Genomic DNA, 18,599 nt, shown 5'->3' on the forward strand with positions numbered 1-18,599 from the left:
CAATTATGCTTTTATCTTTCGGTTGCGTGATCTTTTGTAATACCGCACCAATCATATGCACGTTTTAATAACCTGCCTTTGCTGTCTGTTTCGTGTTAGGCTTAATTACCGTAAAGGGAGAAAAGTCACAAAAGAGAAAAATATTCCTGGTCCAGGGATTCCCTTATTCAGGTAATATTCACTAATTTCATGATATCAGTCTGTGGTGTGCCAGTATCAGTAAGTGGTGATATTATTTGATCTATTCTACGTTAAAAAATTTAACCCTGAGATGGATAAGTGGCTGATAAAAAAAAATATAAAAAAATTCTGCAAACAATCAGAAGAAGCAGAAACAGACTCAAAAAAAGGACAGTATTTCATATTTTACCAGAACAGCCCATCATCTTCAGAACCAAATGGTAAGAGGCAAAAAATGTAATATATGCATTTGATTTTTGCAATATTCACTGTATGTTTTGTATTGAATATAAATACAATAAATATTATAATAATATATCTCTCTAGTATGATTTTTTTTTCGAGGGGAGCCATGAAATATTTTAATTTTTGCAAAGGGGGCCCTGACATCCAGAAGTTTGGGAAGCACTGCCCTAATGCAAGACAGATAGCGTGGTGCCTCGAAATTCGACACTAATCCGTCGACGAACTAATGTCGAATTGCGGGACAATATTTCCCATATAAGTCTAGGGAAAATAGATTAATTCGTTTGAAGTGATGCATGATGGTGTTGTTGAACAAGTCTGTCATTCTGCTCACATCAGCAGTGTTGGGGTGCCGTTCCAAACACAGACTGCACCTTCTCCCAGTGAAATAAAACTTCTTTAATGGCAGCTGGTGGCATCGGCCCTTTTTCCCTGCATCCTCTTCTTCAGGTGAAATTCCTCATTCTCTCTCTCCTTTGTTTGCTGTTCACTGGGTGCTCTGAGTTATTCCACAGTCAGTTCGTCATCGTGATCCTCCACAAGCTCTTCTACATCAGCCTCATCTATCTCTTCTATGTCGAGATTCTCCACCATCGAAATGATCTCTCGCATGACTGCAACTGCTTCTGATTCTTCAGCTGCTTGATCTGCACAGTGGTCATCCTGAGAAAAATTAGGAACGAGTTTTTTCCACGATGCATGAATGGTTCTCTGTGTCACTCCATCCCAGGCAGTTTTAATAAAGGAAATGGCATGAAGAATGTTGAACATGGTCTTTCAGTGTCTTATCAGAAGAATGAGTCGCATTTAAAAGCTGCGAGAACAAAGCTTGGTATTAAACTTTTTTAAAAAACACTCGATCACTTCTTGATCTATGGGTTGGATCAGTGATGTCGTGTTTGGAGGCAAGAACTGGACTTTGATAAAGTCAATTTCAAGAATGTCCTCTAAGTCTTGAGGGTGGACACTAGCATTGTCAAGGATCAGCAGTCCTTTCAAAGGCAAATCATTGTCAGTGAGCAACTTCTTCACCCTCGGGGCAAACACCTCAAAAATCCAATCTTTGAAAACTTGCTGGTCTACCTAGGCTTTTGCACTGGATTTCCACATCACTGGCAGTTTGGACTTAATGATTTTCTTCCCAAAGCACCGAGGATTTTCTGAGTGGTAGACCAGAATTGTCTTTAGTTTAAAGTCTCATCTTGCATTTGCTGCCAATAACAAGGTAAGCCTATCTTTCATAGGCTCATGTCCTGGGCTTGCCAAATCAAATTTACATCATGCAAGAAGTGAAGCATGATGTAAGTTTGATTTGGCAAGCGCTTCCAAAATGGCCCAGTTTCATCCACGTTAAAAATTTGCTGTAGCCGATAGGCTTCCTTCCTGATTAAATCTTAAAATTTTTTCACAAACTTTTCTGCAGCCTCTTTATCTGCACTAGCATCTTCCCCCTGTCTGAGAACACTATGGATGCCTGTTCTACCTTGGAATCTGTGAAACCAGCCTCGACTTGCTTTGAATTCCTCAGTTTGATCTGAGGTACATCCTGGAGTTTTCTTCTGCAATTCTTCAAAAATTAACCTAGCCTTCTCACAGATCATTACCTGAGTTACTGGATCTCCCTTCATTGATTGAAGATCTATTCTTGTCAGAAATCTTCATTACACCAACAGACCCTAGTATTCATAATCTCTCTCTCTCTCTGTTGCCACAGTTGACCTAGGAATGCCATACTCTTGAGCTACATCTGTAATTGTTTTACCTTTCTGCACTTTATCTACAATTTCTTTCTCTTCTCTATGCTCAACCAAGTGTGCTTCTTTCCTGAATTATTCCTCTGTTCACTTCTCTTTGGACCCATTCTTAAATTTCACTCAAAAAAATAATAATGACTGCAGATGCATAAATTTTTACTTTCTGAAAAATGCAGAATTGAAATTAGCACAAACACCATGCAGCCCAACAGGGAATGGCAAATGACATCACACAATTCCATGCACGCCCATGCGTCAGCCTGCGAAATTCAACTGTCAAATTGCAAGGCACCACTGTATCTTAATGGACATGTATAATGTTATGTATTATAGAAGGGCCACTACCCAGACTGGTTTCAGCCTTCATTGAGGTATGTTTAAGTGCAGGAATACTTCTCCAAAAACTCTGAGTGACCTAAAAGGATCACTTCTAAACTCATTACTCCTGAACTGAATCACTCCAGGACAAGGAACTCAGCATTAATTCCTCCCTGTGACAGGCAAAACTCACTACCAGGTGGAACCTCTACTCCCCAGGAAGTAAGCAAACCAATGACAAGCACCTCATCAGTGTAAGTGACCCAGAAGAGTTACCAAGGTTAAAGTCATACAGAATTCATATATTTCCCATATACAAGTAATCAAAAGGTGTCACACCTTATTACAAAAATATTGTAGATTAGAGATAGATGTTGAAAGTTTTTGTTTTACTTGGTTATATTATAAATTAAAGATGTCAAGAGATTATATTCTTGGTTTCATTCTGTATCCAAGTGTAAGCAAACAGTTGGCACGTGAAGTAACTTAACGACTGGGCTACTTGTATATAGAGGCTAGTGTCTTGCATTATGGGATACTAAGGCAATTGATGTGAAGTCATTAGCTTCTATATACAAGTAGCCCAGTCATGTAGTTACTTCACATGCAAAATTTGTTTACTTACACTTGGATAAAGGATGAAACCAAGATTATAATTTCTTGGCATCTTTAATTTATTTATAGCACAGGAATTTGATGATTGAATTCTAGATATCTGTATAGTATTGAACTGTAATGATTTCATTTGGTGGCAGAACACTAAAATTTATTTGCATTACTCCAGAATCTCTTTTTCCAAAGAGTTGGATGATATAATAACAGGGGAGTGCTTCAAAAGTTTATGAAATGCCAACCAATTTAGATATGTTTTGCAACAGAAATATGTATATTAGAAGTAATAAGAACACCACATCTCATCATCCACTTGATGTACATCCAGGTTAAAATGACATTTTTGTTTCTCAAATTGTTAAAGTTATTCCTTTTCAGCTAAAAGAAAATGGGTTTGATCTTTAAAATTGTTTAAGTGGCTGCTCAAACAATGGGTAAGAACTGTTTGGTCAAGTCCATTTTCTTTCGATCTTCAAAAAACCAATCAAGGTAGAAAAGTTCTTCTCTGATTGATTTATCGCTGATTGTGTTTTACTTCATTATAGTTAGGAGTTTTGTTATAGATGTAAATCTCATCTTCCTTATCCCTCTTTTACCTTGCTGTGTCAAGTATTTATTAATCATTGGACCTCAACCATTCTCAGGATAAGGTGGTCAGCCCTATGCCCCGGTGTATCCTATATCCGTCATGGTGTTGAGTTCTCAAGGCCAGTTTGCCTGCTTTGCAGGATGAAAAACCCCAGATAAACTGGAGAGAGAAACCCTACTGTCCATGCCCAAGACCAGCTAACTTGGCTATGGCTGAGAAAATCCTTAAGCCCCCTCATGTCAGCGACGGGAATCGAACCCACGACACTCCTTTCCCAGGCATATGGTTGTGAGGTGCATAGCCACTTAGCTAACCATGTGGACCTAAAATTTTGTCATTAAAAAGAGAAACCTATTGTTTGATTCTCTCAGATTACCTTGAAAATTAACATTTTGAAGAAAGAAAAAATCATCAGTTTACATAATGCATCAAACATTTTTATTTAAATTTATTACTAAACAGTGTGAATGATTGTATAATTATTAAAAAAGTGACATTTTTTTGTTTATAGGCCATTGAGAAGATTAATAGTGTTGCTGTGAAAATAAAAAAGGATGATCCTGTGTAAGTTGAAGCAATTATTTTGGCTATGTCTGCATTATGCATGCATAAAAAATTAAGAGGGATAAATTAGCCAGTTTATTTTTACAACATGAAACTGAAATATCCTTATATTATTTAAATTAAGGGGATATTAAATTCCACATTATTTCAAAGCCGAATAAGAAACTCAAAGATTGGAATCAACGTGTTTCATGCCGAATATAGTAAACTATAAAAGTTGCGGCGGATTGTAGCGTAAGCTAAAGCACGTAGTTCAACACTAAGGCAACTTGCAGCAAAGGTGGGTAAAGTTCTGATCACTGTTCTTAGTGTTGAATTACGTGCTTTAGCTTACACTACAATCAGCCGAAACTTTTATAGTTTACTATATTCGGCATGAAACTCTTTGATTCCGATCTTTGAGATTCTTATTCAGCTTTGAAATAATGTGGGATTTAATATCCCCTTAATTTAAGGTGATATCACATCACCAAAGTGGAGCCTATTGGCTCTTTTATTTAAGTATCCTTATATTAGCTTATTTGCTGGGAGATCAAAATTATTTAGTATTTTATCCATTAGTCCTGTTACATCTCCCTTTCCTTTCTGAATCATATGATGGTACTACATGAAACGTTACATCATTACAAACTTCCTATCAATGATTTTTCTCCAAATTAGACTGTTTTCTGTCAACAAGCCAATATTATCAGATCTTATATTTCTCTCTTCTAAGGCATTTTTACTATATCAATCCACTTACATCTTGGTCTTCCTCTGGGTCTTTTTCCTGCCATTGTGCTTGTCAAAGAACTCATCTTTAGCTAATCTTTCTGCTCTCTCTCACTCACACATTCTATTTAAGTGGCCATACCATCTTTAATTAGTACTGCTAACATTCTGGAAGCTAATAATGTTCAAGTTATTTCCTAATATCCTTGTTTTTAATATGATATTGCCATTCATACCATCTGTTCATGCCCCTAATCTTTCTCAGGACTCATATCTGTGGTCTTTGGTCAAGTGTTTGATTTCTAACCCAGCTCTCAGATCAGTAAGTTAGAATTGTCTTGAACATTGTCTTGTATACTGCTAATTTAATGTTTTGACTAATTTCTCTCTTATTCCATATAAATTTATTCGGTTGACATCCAACCATACCAGCTTTGTTGATATTGACAGCTATGTATTGCTGTATATGTTATATGGTGTAAATGTTCCATTTACACCATATAACTGAAGCATTTCGAATTCTCTTGGCACCTTGACAAATCTACAAAACTTAAATACAGAACTGTGTTATATTCCCACGATTTCTCAACTATTTGTCTTAAAGTGAAACTCTGATCCTTACAACCTCTGTTTGGCATGAACCCAGCTTGTTCTTTCCAAACTTCCCGTCCACAATTTTTTTTAGCCATTTCTTGAGAATACTGGCATAAATCTTATCAGGAACACTCAGTAGAGAAATTCCTCTGTAATTCTCACATTCAGCTTTATTCCCTTTTTTATAGATGGGTGCTATCAACGCTCTGCTCCAGTCATCTGGAACTCAACCCTCTGACCAGGCTTTCTGAATTATGCAGTGTAGCCACTGTAAAACTTTTATGCCTCCATATTTTAGCATTTCTAGTTGAATATATCTACTTCAGCCACTTGAAACATTGCAGGTTTGTGATAGCTTTTTCTACTTCAAATACAGATATGTATTCCAGATGACATTCCTGAGGAGTGTTTTCTACCACCATTCTGTCACCTGCTTGTTATCCTGTTTTCATGTCCCCTTTATCATCTCTAACTCCTTTTACAGTACTCTTTCGTCCATTTCTGAGCATTTTCAATATCCTCCAGAATATTTTAATTTGTTCTTGATATTTATTTTCTATGTTCTTACCAAATTCTTCCATTGCTTTTGTTTTGCAAATTTTACACACTGCTTTGCTTTCTTACATTTTTATCTGTATTCCCTAAGGGCACAAGCTGAATTACTTGCCAATAACTTTCGATATGCTTTGTGATAAACAACCTATCAGATCTCTTTAAGGTTAGACATAGCAGAGTAGGAAATGATTGTGAGACATACAGGAATATTTTGGGAAAATTTGGAGAAAAGAGCAAAGCTAATAATAATGGCAAATATCTGTTGGATTTCTGCTCAGGACATGGACTGGTTATTACTAACACCATGTTCCAACATAAAAATGTGCGCAAATTCACATGGAGAGAAGAGGCTGGGAATAAGAAAAGTCTCATTGACTATGTTATTGTTGATAGTGATGTTTTCTCCCTGGTGCAGGACACCAGAGTGTACAGAGGATTTGAAATTGGAAGTGATCACTATTTAGTCTTGAGCATGATAAAATTGAATTTCATATTGAAAATAATAACATATAAGAAAGTTTTGAAGCGAATAAAAGTTGAGCAGCTCTCAGATGTGAACTACAGACTAAAATACAGAAAGATTATTGAAAAGAAAATGAAAGAGTTTGAGAACAGGAATCAAACCTTGGAGATTCAGTGGCAAACTCTGAAGAAAACATTGATTGATTCTGCCAGAGAGGCATGTGGTGAGGTTGTGTGCAAGGATAATCAGAACTCCCTGGTGGACACAGGAAGTTAAAGAGGCAGTGAAGGAAAAAAAGAAAGCATATCAAAAGTTCCTGGCAAATAAGTCAGCTTTTCCTCTTACAGAATACAGAGACAAATGTAAGAAAGCTAAACAAAAGTCATGGGAGGACTTTGGCAAGAATATAGAAAATAAATATCAAGAAGGTGGCAAAATATTCTGGAGGTTGTTGAAGAAGCTTAGGAATGGAGGAAAGAGTACTGTAAAAGGAGTTAGAGATGATAAAGGTGACATGAAAACAGGAGAAAAAGATATCCTTGAAGTATGGAGTAATTACTTTGAAAAACTGCTAAATGAAACAAGAAGTGATGACAGCACAGTGATAAAAAACACTGAGCAGGCATGCAGTCAGGAATACATATCCATACTTGAAGTAGAAAAAGCCATCAAAGGCTTGAAATGTGGAAAGGCAGCAGGAGTAGATGATATTCAACCAGAAATGCTGAAGTATGGTGGTATAAAAGTCTTACAGTGGCTGCACTGCATAGTTCAGAAAGCCTGGACTGAGGGACGAATTCCTGATGATTGGAGTAGAGCTCTCATAGTACCCATATATAAAAACAGAAATAAAACTGAATGTGAGAATTACAGAGGTATTTCCCTACTGGGTGTTCCTGGCAAGATCTATGCAAGCATACTTGAGAAACAGTTGAGAAGAATTGTGGAAGAAAAGCTTGGTGAAGAACAAGCTGGATTCAGGCCAAATAGAGGCTGTCAGGATCAGATCTTCACTTTACGACAAATAGTTGAGAAAGCATGGGAATATAACAAAGATATGTATTTAAGTTTTGTCGATTTGGAAAAGGCATATGACAAGGTGCCAAGAGAGAAGCTATTCAATACACTGCAATTATATGGTGTCAATGGGGCATTATATCAAGCAATACTTAGTCTTTATTTGAGTTGTAAGTCAGCAGTTAGAATTGAAGGAAGTACAGGAAGATGGTTTAATGTTAAATCTGGTGTGAGACAAGGATGTACATTATCCCCTCTGTTATTCATTATCTATATGGATCACATTATGAAGGAAAGTGGTATTAAACCTGATATCAAAATTGGAGATGTTAATGTCAGCTCTTTGCTTTATACGGATGATGTTATACTTCTAAATAAATCCGCTACAAGTCTGCAAGATTCTCTGACTAAATTGAATAGCTGTTGTAATAGATATGGTATGAAGGTCAGCAATAAAAAGACAAAGACAATGAAAATAGGCAGAATCGTTGAAAATGTCAACTGTGTTGTGAATGGAGAACCTGTGGAACAAGTAAAACATTTCAGTTACTTAGGCACGATTTTTACTGAAGATGGTAAATTAAATATAGAAATAGACAACAGAATCAGCAAAGCTGGTATGGTGGGAAATTAGTTGAATAAATTCATATTGAATATGAGAGAAATTAGTCGGAACACTAAATTAGCTGTATACAAGACAGTGTTCAAACTAGTTTTAACTTATGGATCTGAGAGCTGGGTCAGAAGTAAAACATTTGACCAAAGACTAGAGACCGCAGATATGAGAGTCCTGAGAAAGATTAGAGGCGTGAACAGATGGTATCAATGGCAATATCATATTAAAAATTAGGATATTAGGAAAGAACTTGACATTGTCAGCATCCAGGAATGTGTTAGCAGAGCTAATCTCAGGTGGTATGGTCACTTAAATAGAATGGGAGAGGAAAGATTAGCAAAACAAGTGTTCTCTGCCAGGTTGGCAGGAAAACGACCCAGAGGAAGACCAAGATATAGGTGGATTGATACGGTACAAAGTGCATTAGACGATAGAAATATAAGATCTGAAAATGTTGGAGTCTTGACAAGTAACAGACTGATTTGGAGGAAAATTATAGATAGGAAGTTAGTAATGGTGTAAATTTTTCATGTAGTACTGTCATATCCTGTACACCCCTTGAGGGTACATGGCAGGAATTTGATGATGACGATGATGATTCATGTTTCCTTATGAAGAAATTCTAGCCTGCTTGACCGAATTGTTAGTTTATCTGCTCTCCAACAAATAGGCTGTGCTTTTGGATGCTTCCATGGGCATTGATTTTTGTGACTGTCTTTAGGTTGGAGATGAATTTCTTCAGTGCGAGACCACTGCCCACTTATTGGATGCCTGTGGGAGGGGACTTCAAAAAGTTCGATGTTAATGGGAGAAATAGGGGGGGGGATCCTTAGCCCACCCACAGTAAGAATGTACTGTAGGTTTATTGCAAAAAAAAAAAAACCCTTTCTGGCTGGGAGTCACATAAAAGAAATCTGCTCTTATGCAAGATTTTAGTGTTATTCCTTAGGATTATGCTTCATGGAGATGGCATGTTCAGCAAAATTCATGATACTTGATGTCAGACTCATGTTCTTCACAATAGGTATAATAAATTTAGTTTAATCCTTTATCCAAGTGTGAGCAAACAAAGTTTGCACCTGAAAGTATCTTCAGGACTGGGGTAAGGTGGTATAACACTTTCAACATCTTCACAATAGGTAAAGGGAGATCTTCCAGATTGTCATAAGACAAGCCAAAAAAAAAAAGCAAGGAATTTTGTGCATACCTAAAAAACTAAGTGGTGGATACTCGTTCTTTGGTGATGAGAGAAAGGTGGGAATTTTTCTGCCATTATAAGGAAACGTGTGAAACTTCATTGTTCAAACTTAGTAGATCTGATTTGTTGATTTTATTATGTATTTATGTTTTATATATATGTACATATATATAATTAGGAATTTGTTGACTGTTTTGTTACCTTGCTGTAACTTTTGGTGGCACTTTTTAAAATCTTTCTGTTATTCGTGTATTTTGATGTTCCATTTCTGTACTAAAGATGGCTGACACTTAGGTTAAAAGTTTACCATTAAACATCAAGTAATTTAACCTTTTGCTTTTATTTTTAGTAGTATGTCAACTCACGTTTTTCAGGTTTTAAAATAGAATAGCTGTATTTGCTTTCAAATACACGCAATCACATTTATTACTGCACCTCCATCATTATTCACATCAAATTCCTGACATGTATCTTCAAGAGTTGTGCAAATACTATGATGTTACATGATTGCGTTTACATTATTACAGGCTTCCTATCAGCAGCTTCCCTCCAAATTATTTCCATATTTGCTATGGCTCCATTATTTTCATATTTTGACTTTTAAGGCACTTCTATTGACATTAATCCATTTCATGTTTTTTTTCCTTCTTCATTATGTACATGATCTCCTCATTAACAGAGGGGATAATGTACATACTTGTCTGGCACCAGATTTAACATCAAACCATCTCCCTGTACTTCTATCGATTCAAACTGCTGACTTGCAACTCAAATAAAGAGTAAGTATTGTTTGATATAATGTCCCATTGACACCATATAACTGTAGCGTTTCTCTTGGCACCTTGTCATATGCTATTTGCAGGTCTACAAAACTTAAATACAGATCTTTGTTATATTCTCAAGATTTCTCAACTATTTATTGTAAAGTGAAAATCTTAATTACAGAGGGAAATACCTCTGTAATTCTCATATTCAGTTTTATTTCCCTTTTATATATGGGTACTGTGAGAGCTCTACTCCAATCATCTGGAATTCGTCACTGTCCAGGCCTTCTGAACTATGCAGTGAAGCCACTGCAAGACTTTTATATCTCCATACTTGAGCATTTATGGTTGAATATCATCTACTCCTGCTGCCTTTCCACATTTTAGGCTTTTGATGGCTTTTCCTACTTGAAGTTCCTGATTGCCTGTTTAGTGTTTTTTATCACTATGCAGTCACTGCTTGTTTCATTTAGCAATTTTTCTAAGTAATTGCTCCATACATCAAGGATATCTTTTTTCCTCCAGTTTTCATGTTACCTTTATCATCTCTGATTCTTTTAACAGTACTCTTTCCTCCATTTCTGAGCTTTTTCAACAGCCTCCAGAATATTTTACTACTTTTGTGATATCTATTTTCTATGTTTCTATGTCTTCCCAATACAGTTTTACACAATATTTAGCTGACTTATTCACCAGTAACTTTCGTTATATGTTTCCTTCTTTTCCTTCACTGCCTCTTTAACTTCCTGTGTCCAACTCTGCCTTTCCAAAAAATTAGACTACTAATTTATTAAAATCTTACTTCTGAAGGATGCTTTTTTAATATACCAAGAATATTTACAAAATCACATGGATGCTTCTGCAGTATAGTTGCTAGCAACAATACCCTTTGATTTGGCAAGAAGGTGGGCATACAAACTATTAGAATGGTTGTTGTAATATTTTGACTGGACTGTATGTGTTAAGCCAAATAAATATCCTTTCAGTTAAATATTCTTTCTTTAGTTCAGTTTGTATGCTAATTCAGTGTAAGCAGGCAGGAAAGCATAAGTTGAATTGAAATCTGTTTATTGGAAATATAGTAGTAAAAATTGTCAGGTGACAATTTTTACTACTACATTTTTTTTTGAGTTAAAACAAAAACTTTTCTAAATCTTACTGCATACAAAACAGAACAGGAAACAAATCAGAATCAAGCTTATTAATAAATTCATTAATTGAGAAACATTTTTCAGAAAGAATAATGATTTCTTTTATTTATTTCAGTGAGCATCGAATTATTTTGGAAAAATGTGCAATGACTACCCTAAGTTCCAAGTTAATAGCAGCTCAGAAGCAATTTTTTGCAAAAATGGCTGTTGATGCAGTTATGCAGTTAGATGTCTTACTTCCGTTGAATATGATTGGCATTAAAAAAGTTCAGGGTGGAGCATTAGAGGTAAATGAATTCTTAAGTAGTTATGTTTTTTTTTTTTTTTTTTTTAATTTTGTTTTTGTTTTTGTTTTTTTTTAATTAATATTTCATTGGATATATAAGCACTGTGTAACAAAGAATGTGTTTTCAAAGAATGCTTGCTTTTGAACAGACATTGACTTATGAATTGAAATATAGCATTATTAAAGCAAAAATTTTTCTTACCCTCATATGTGTTTTGTCTTTCTTATCAGATATTTGCATTAATCATGTTGCTACAGAAATATATATTTGTGCATATTTCAATAAGGATTGACAACCATATTCTCTTAAAACTGGTTGTGGACCTGATTGTTATTATTGGTCTTCTTCCAGAACACTGGCTGTCCATCTAGGATAGTAGTAGCTTAAACTCACAAATACCCACATTAATACCAATCTTTATAGTACAGATGATTACTACTAAATGTGTTGATGACAGTTTTATGTTTGTGAGGGGAAAATACAGAGGACAACCTCGACCCATTTCCAAGACAAACGAACTAACCACTAACTACTCAAAAAGGAATACTAGATAAAAGTGTAATCATCACTGTAGCTTAACCATTATGTGCTACGTACGAGTGTGGTCTGAAAATTTCTCGGCCTAACAATGAAAAAACGAATTTATAATTTCAAATTTATTTGTAGTTTTCAATATAATCTACCTTAAGACTAATACATTTATTCCAGCGCCATTATCCCATTCCTGTAGTGGTTCTCAGTAAGATCTGCAAAATACTCCTCTACAGTTGCAATCACCTCTTGATTTGAAGAAAAATACTGATCAACGAGGAAGAGGTTTAGTTTTGGGGAGAGACAGAAGTCAGAGTTAGCCAAATCTGAGGAATAGAGTGGATGTTCCAACAATTCATAGTGCAAACACATTTGTGGACAGGTGCATTTTCCTGATGAAAGATGATTTTTTTCCTTCTGCAAACCGGTCTTTTCTCATGAATTTTTTCATCTAGTCTGGTTAAGAGATAGGAATAATATTCCCCAGTTATTGTTTTACCCGTTTCATGATAATTAATAAACATAATGCCTTTAGCATCCCAAAACACCGATGCCGTGACCTTTCCTGCTGATGGAACAGTGGATTCTCTCCACTGCTTTGACTGCTGTTTGAATTCTGGTGTATTATGGTAAATCCAAATCTCATCCATAGTAATAAATCAACATACAAAATCAGTTTTATTATTGTTAAAATGCTCCAAGCACTGTTCATAGATTTTCATGCGAGTACATTTTTGATCTGCTGTGAGCAAGTGTGGCACCCATCTTGCTCAATGCTTTTTCATATGCAATTCTTCGTGCAAATTATATCCTACACGTTCTTTTGAAATGCCTATAGGCTCAGCAATTTCACACACTTTGACTCGCCAGTCATCCAACACCATGTCATGCACTTGATCAATAATTTCTGGTGGTGTTACACTTTTTGGACATCCTTCACATGGATCATCATCAAGGCTGGTACAGCCACGTTTAAACTCGGCAGCCGATTTCTTAATTGTCGAAAACGAAGGAGAAGAGTGCCCATAAACTTTGATGAACTTCGATGAATTTCTTTTGGTGTTAAACCTTCTTTTACAAAGAATTTTATAATCATGTGATACTCAATTTTATCCATTTCAAGGGATACAGACAACACTTTTGCTTCAGTCAGCTACATAATACAAACTACTTGATAGATAGACCATGAAATTTCACATGGACAGATGTACCAACTTGATAATGTTGCCATTTATGGTCGAGGCTGAGAACATTTCAGACCACCCTCATATATTCACCACACAACATAAGTTGACTTGTGTATATTCACTCTTTCACAAACACACACATAATTATAATAAAATTTTAATTAATTTCCATTAATAATAACTACCTAATTCTTTCTTAATGTTACAAAATTCACCGCCCCTATATTATATATTACAAATCCCATTCCACGCATTTTCAACCTTATCAATAAAGAATGAACTTCATGTATTTGCTCTCTTTTTTTGCTAGCTTTTTATTATTTCCTGTAGCCTGCTTCAGTCACATAAACCAACCATTGCTATCTTATTATATGCCCTGAACTAACTTATAATCTTCATTAAAATGTCTTCTCATCTCCTTCCAATAGAAATTTCAGCTGGCTAGCTGATTTACTTAATTATCATGATACACTTCCTCCATGTACTTAGTAAATTTTCTCTGAATATCTTTGTTTAATTGGCATGACCAGAGATTTTTATAATGGTATCATAGCTTCCTTTTTCTCACAAATGAAGCTTATTTTAATTAAATTTACAGACTGCTGACTCTTGCTTGTGGTCTTACCAATATGGTATCTCATAGTTTCCTTATCTAAGATGGTTTGATTCCAAATCAGACATGAGCGAACGCTGCACATATCTTCACTGTTAATCAGAATACCCAAATCCTTTCTAAGCTTGTCCATTCATCCTATCAAATACTAGTCACTTACCAAACTGCATTAATTACTGTTGCCTCTGGATAGTTTACCTGGGAAGATAAATTTTATAAACAAATCCAAGGAATTGTTATGGACTCACTCTCCCCAAATTTGGCAAACTTTTATTTAGAACATTTGGAAGAAGAAATCTTTAATTTTCATCCAGTGGATAATATAGTTGGTATTTGTAACATATGTGCCATTTGGAAAGACACAGAATGAGAGTTAACAATCATTTTTACATAAAAATATACACCCTAGAATAAAGTTTGCTTTGGGAAAGTAATTTTCAGAAGCATCATTATTTCTGGATATATTCATTAAACATGAAACTGACAGTTCACTGTCTGCTGCAACCCACTGCTTACTGGCAGCAGTATACATCAATCTTAGCCATACTGCCTTCTCAAAGTATGGAATTATTAAATCTTTGGTATCCACAGACCATAAGCTCCTCTAAAGAATTTCTTATATGAGAAATAAGAAATATCAAATCAACTGTCTTAATAAACAGTTACAACCCAAGAATTATCCAAAAAATCATTGACATTTTCTCTTTGCATCCTCCAAGTGAAATCAACATCCACGGAATTCTTATTTCTTTTACAAAAGGCATTTCTGACATGTACCAAAGATTCTTAAGAGGCTCCAACTCACAGCTACCTGATGTTTACCACTCTCCATGTCTTGTAACGTATGGTGACCAAACACAAAGATCAATTTAAAAACATGAGATTTAAGAATAGTCAGTGCATTAAACCTCACAAATCATGATTGGCTCAGTGTGGAATTTACATTATCCATAAGGTTCTTTGGGATAATGCCAAACTTCTACATTATAGTACTTATAAATATGAATGTTTACTTCAAGAAAATGCTGAAACTCTACTACATCAGCCAAAATTGTAATGACTGCCTTTTATTTTTAGATTTTTTGGAAATTGTTATCGGCGTGCTTACGGATCAAAGCTGTATAACTGAGAGGAGACCTTTGCATAGCCTTTAAAGGAATGTGGAGAACTGACCAGGGCTTCTGACCTGATGTCCAATCCTCACCTTCTCATGGTGCACACTGTTGGGTATCCACTTGGATACTGAACGAACGAGGATGGGCTGGCAATTTGGGATTTAGCTGACCAAATTGTATTCTTATCGGTTAAACCAAAATATAAAAAAAAAATAATGGTACAACATGACAAAATTTCATGCCAGCTGGGGCGTCGACCGGTTAAACAAGGCCCCCGATGTTTTTACCAGGGCGAACAGCGAAAAGTCAGCTACTGGAACAAATCTGAAAACAAACCCCAACTCAACATCATCAGAGTTAAAGATTGGTACTATCAACGTAAGAAGCCTGAATGGCAAAGAAATGGAGCTAGCTGAGGAATTAGATAAGTACCAGATCGACATAATAGGGGTGACTGAAACAAAAAAGACAAAAACTGGTGAGATCATTCTGAGCAATAAATACAAAATGTTATATTCAAGTAATAACAATCAAGGAAAAGAAGTAGCAGCCATAGTATTCAACACAAAACACGAGGCTAATCTCCTTGAATGGCAGTCAGGTCTCAAGTAGAGTAATGTGGGCAAATATGAGAATGGGGAACTGGACAATGAGACTTATTTGTGCCTATGGTCCCACAGAAGGTTCTACTAAGGTAGAAGTGGAGGAATTTTTTGATGCTTTAGAAAAAGCAACTGACACAATGAAAAAGGAAAAGTTGGTCCTTGTTGGGGATCTAAATAGCAGAGTAGGAAATGATTGTGAGACATACAGGAATATTTTGGGAAAATTTAGAGAAAAGAGCAAAGCTAATAATAATGGCAAATATCTGTTGGATTTCTGCTCAGGACATGGACTGGTTATTACTAACACCATGTTCCAACATAAAAATGTGCACAAATTCACATGGAGAGAAGAGGCAAGGATTAAGAAAAGTCTCATTGACAATGTTATTGTTGATAGTGATGTTTTCTCCCTGGTACAGGACCAGAGTGTACAGAGGATTTGAAATTGGAAGTGATCACTATTTAGTCTTGAGCAGGATAAAATTGAATTTCATATTGAAAAGAATAACATGTAAGAAAGTTTTAAAGCGAATAAAAGTTGAGCAGCTCTCAGATGATATAGACTTAAATACACAAAGATTATTGAAGAAAAAATGAAAGAGTTTGAGTACAGGAATCAAACCCTGGAGATTCAGTGGCAAGCCTTGAAGAAAGCTCTGATTGATTCAGCTAGAGAGGCATGTGGTGAAGTTGTCTGCAAGGATAGAAAAAGCAGAACTCCATGGTGGACACAGGAAGTTAAAGAGGCAGTGAAGGAAAAGAAGAAAGCATATCAAAAGTTCCTGGCAAATAAGTCAGCTTTTGCTCTTAGAGAATACAGAGACAAATGTAAGGAAGCTTAACATTGTGTAAAACTAGCTAAACAAAAGTCATAGCAGGACTTTGGCAAGAATATAGAAAATAAATATCAAGAAGGTGGCAAAATATTCTGGAGGTTGTTGAAGAAGCTTACGAATGGAGGATAGAGCTGTAAAAGGAGTTAGAAATGATAAAAGTGACATGAAAACAGGGGAAAAAGATATCCTTGAAGTATGGAGTAATTACTTTGAAAAACTGCTAAATGAAACAAGCAGTGATGACAGCACAGTGGTAAAATACACTGACCAGGCATGCAGTCAGGAATACATATCCATACTTGAAGTAGAAAAAGCCATCAAAGGCTTGAAATGTGGAAAGGCAGCAGGAGTAGATGACATTCGACCAGAAATGCTGAAGTATGATGGTATAAAAGTCTCACAGTGGCTGCACTGCATAGTTCAGAAATCCTGGACAGAGGGACAAATTCCCGATGATTGGAGTAGAGTTCTCATAGTACCCACATATAAAAAGTGAAACAAAACTGAATATGAGAATTACAGAGGTATTTTCCTACTGAGTGTTCCTGGCAAGATCTATGCAAGTATACTTGAGAAACGGTTGAGAAGAATTGTGGAAGAAAAGCTTGGTGAAGAACAAGCTGGATTCAGGTCAAATAGAGGCTGTCAGGATCAGATCTTCACTTTACGACAAATAGTTAGTGATGTGTAATTTTTTTCATGTAGTACTATCATATCCTGTACACCTCTTGAGGGTAAATGGCAGGAATTTGATGATGAGGAGGAGGAATTTGTTATCGTTAACTGTATGAAATAAATAAATATATATATTAATGATTCCGAACAGTGTTTATTCTAGCCATTTGTGACTGCGCATGTCAATCTCATTATAACACACCCATTTCATTGTTTAGTTTTATTTAAATTTCAAATTTTTATTTTTGTTCTTCACCCTCCCTATATTGACGATGTTTTGTGAGACATAAAATGAAATATCTGTTAATGTTTTGATTAATAAAATTATTTACTTTATGTGTCAGATAACTAGGATGATCTTAAAGGACCATTCTGTAATATTATAATCATCAAATTTCTGATGTGTACCCTCACGGGATGAGAATATCTGTCAAGGCTCCAGTGTGTTCATGGTACCAAACACATATTTTGACAACCTTTCTCATTCTTGATTGCGACCATACTGAGATTAGTTCTGCTCGCACAATGTCAGGTTCTTTCATAATATTTTCCTTTTTTAATATGCCATCTTTTCTCAAATCCTAAGTTAAGATTGGTTTGAACACTGTCTAGTTAGTATACAGCTGATATTTAATTTGCCATCCTCGCTAAAAATTGTTCCTAAACAATTGTGATGTTTTACTTTTTTCTGTGTTCAGTTGATGTTTTTAATGTTCCTGTCTATTTTCATAGTATTTTTCTTTTATTGTTGACCTTCATACTATATTTGTTACAATTATTCAATTTAGTTAAGGAATCCTGCAGAATTGTATTGGATTTATGTCATCTGCATAAAGTAAACAGATAAGATTAACATCTCTTTCCTTCATAAATTGATCCATGTACATGAGCAATACAAATAGAGATAGTATGTGGCATTGTCTGTAATATTCTATATATCTTTGAATATCTGAACCTAAATCATTTATAAATACAATAAACAACAGTGTCTACAACACCAAACTGTGGAGTATAAAACTCCTATCTACCTGTCACTTTGAGGCTCCCCATGAAACACTGCTTCCTGCCCTCTCTGAACTAATTTTATTTCCTAACCCTCTTTGATCATATATTAATAAGAAACTTCTTATGTTTAATTCCATTGGGGGCTCTTCTGAAATCCAGTTAAACTGCATTGTAGTAGCTATTATTTTGGTCTACTTCTCCCATGACCTCTAGATTTAAAAAAAAAAAATTTAATCAGTTATGGATATCCTGGGTATGGTTCCTTTTTTTTTATATATGTATGACTAATAAAAACAACTGATATGTAATGCACTCTCTTTATTAATTGGAATAACTCCTTTAATTTTCAGCTAAAAGGTTACTATTCTAATATGCATCTTAAATTCTTATGCAGTCACAAATGATCTTTCAAT

The 18,599-nt window shown here is 35.4% G+C and overlaps 1 protein-coding gene across 1 annotated transcript in view; it reads left to right on the forward strand.

The window, feature by feature from the left end:
* CCT7 (chaperonin containing TCP1 subunit 7) overlaps positions 1–18,599 on the forward strand; it is a 154,516-nt gene that overhangs the window by 48,762 nt on the left and 87,155 nt on the right. Inside the window, exons 5-6 of the mRNA XM_090397352.1 lie at positions 4,211–4,263; positions 11,448–11,619. Of these exons, the coding sequence (XP_090253478.1) occupies positions 4,211–4,263; positions 11,448–11,619 (225 nt within the window). The remainder of the gene's footprint in view (positions 1–4,210; positions 4,264–11,447; positions 11,620–18,599) is intronic.

The sequence above is a fragment of the Typopeltis vanoorti genome, chromosome 9 (genome assembly GCF_054136105.1).
Source record: "Typopeltis vanoorti isolate ZY-2024b chromosome 9, IOZ_Tvanoo_1.0, whole genome shotgun sequence".
In the NCBI taxonomy this organism is placed as follows: Eukaryota; Metazoa; Arthropoda; class Arachnida; order Uropygi; family Thelyphonidae; genus Typopeltis; species Typopeltis vanoorti.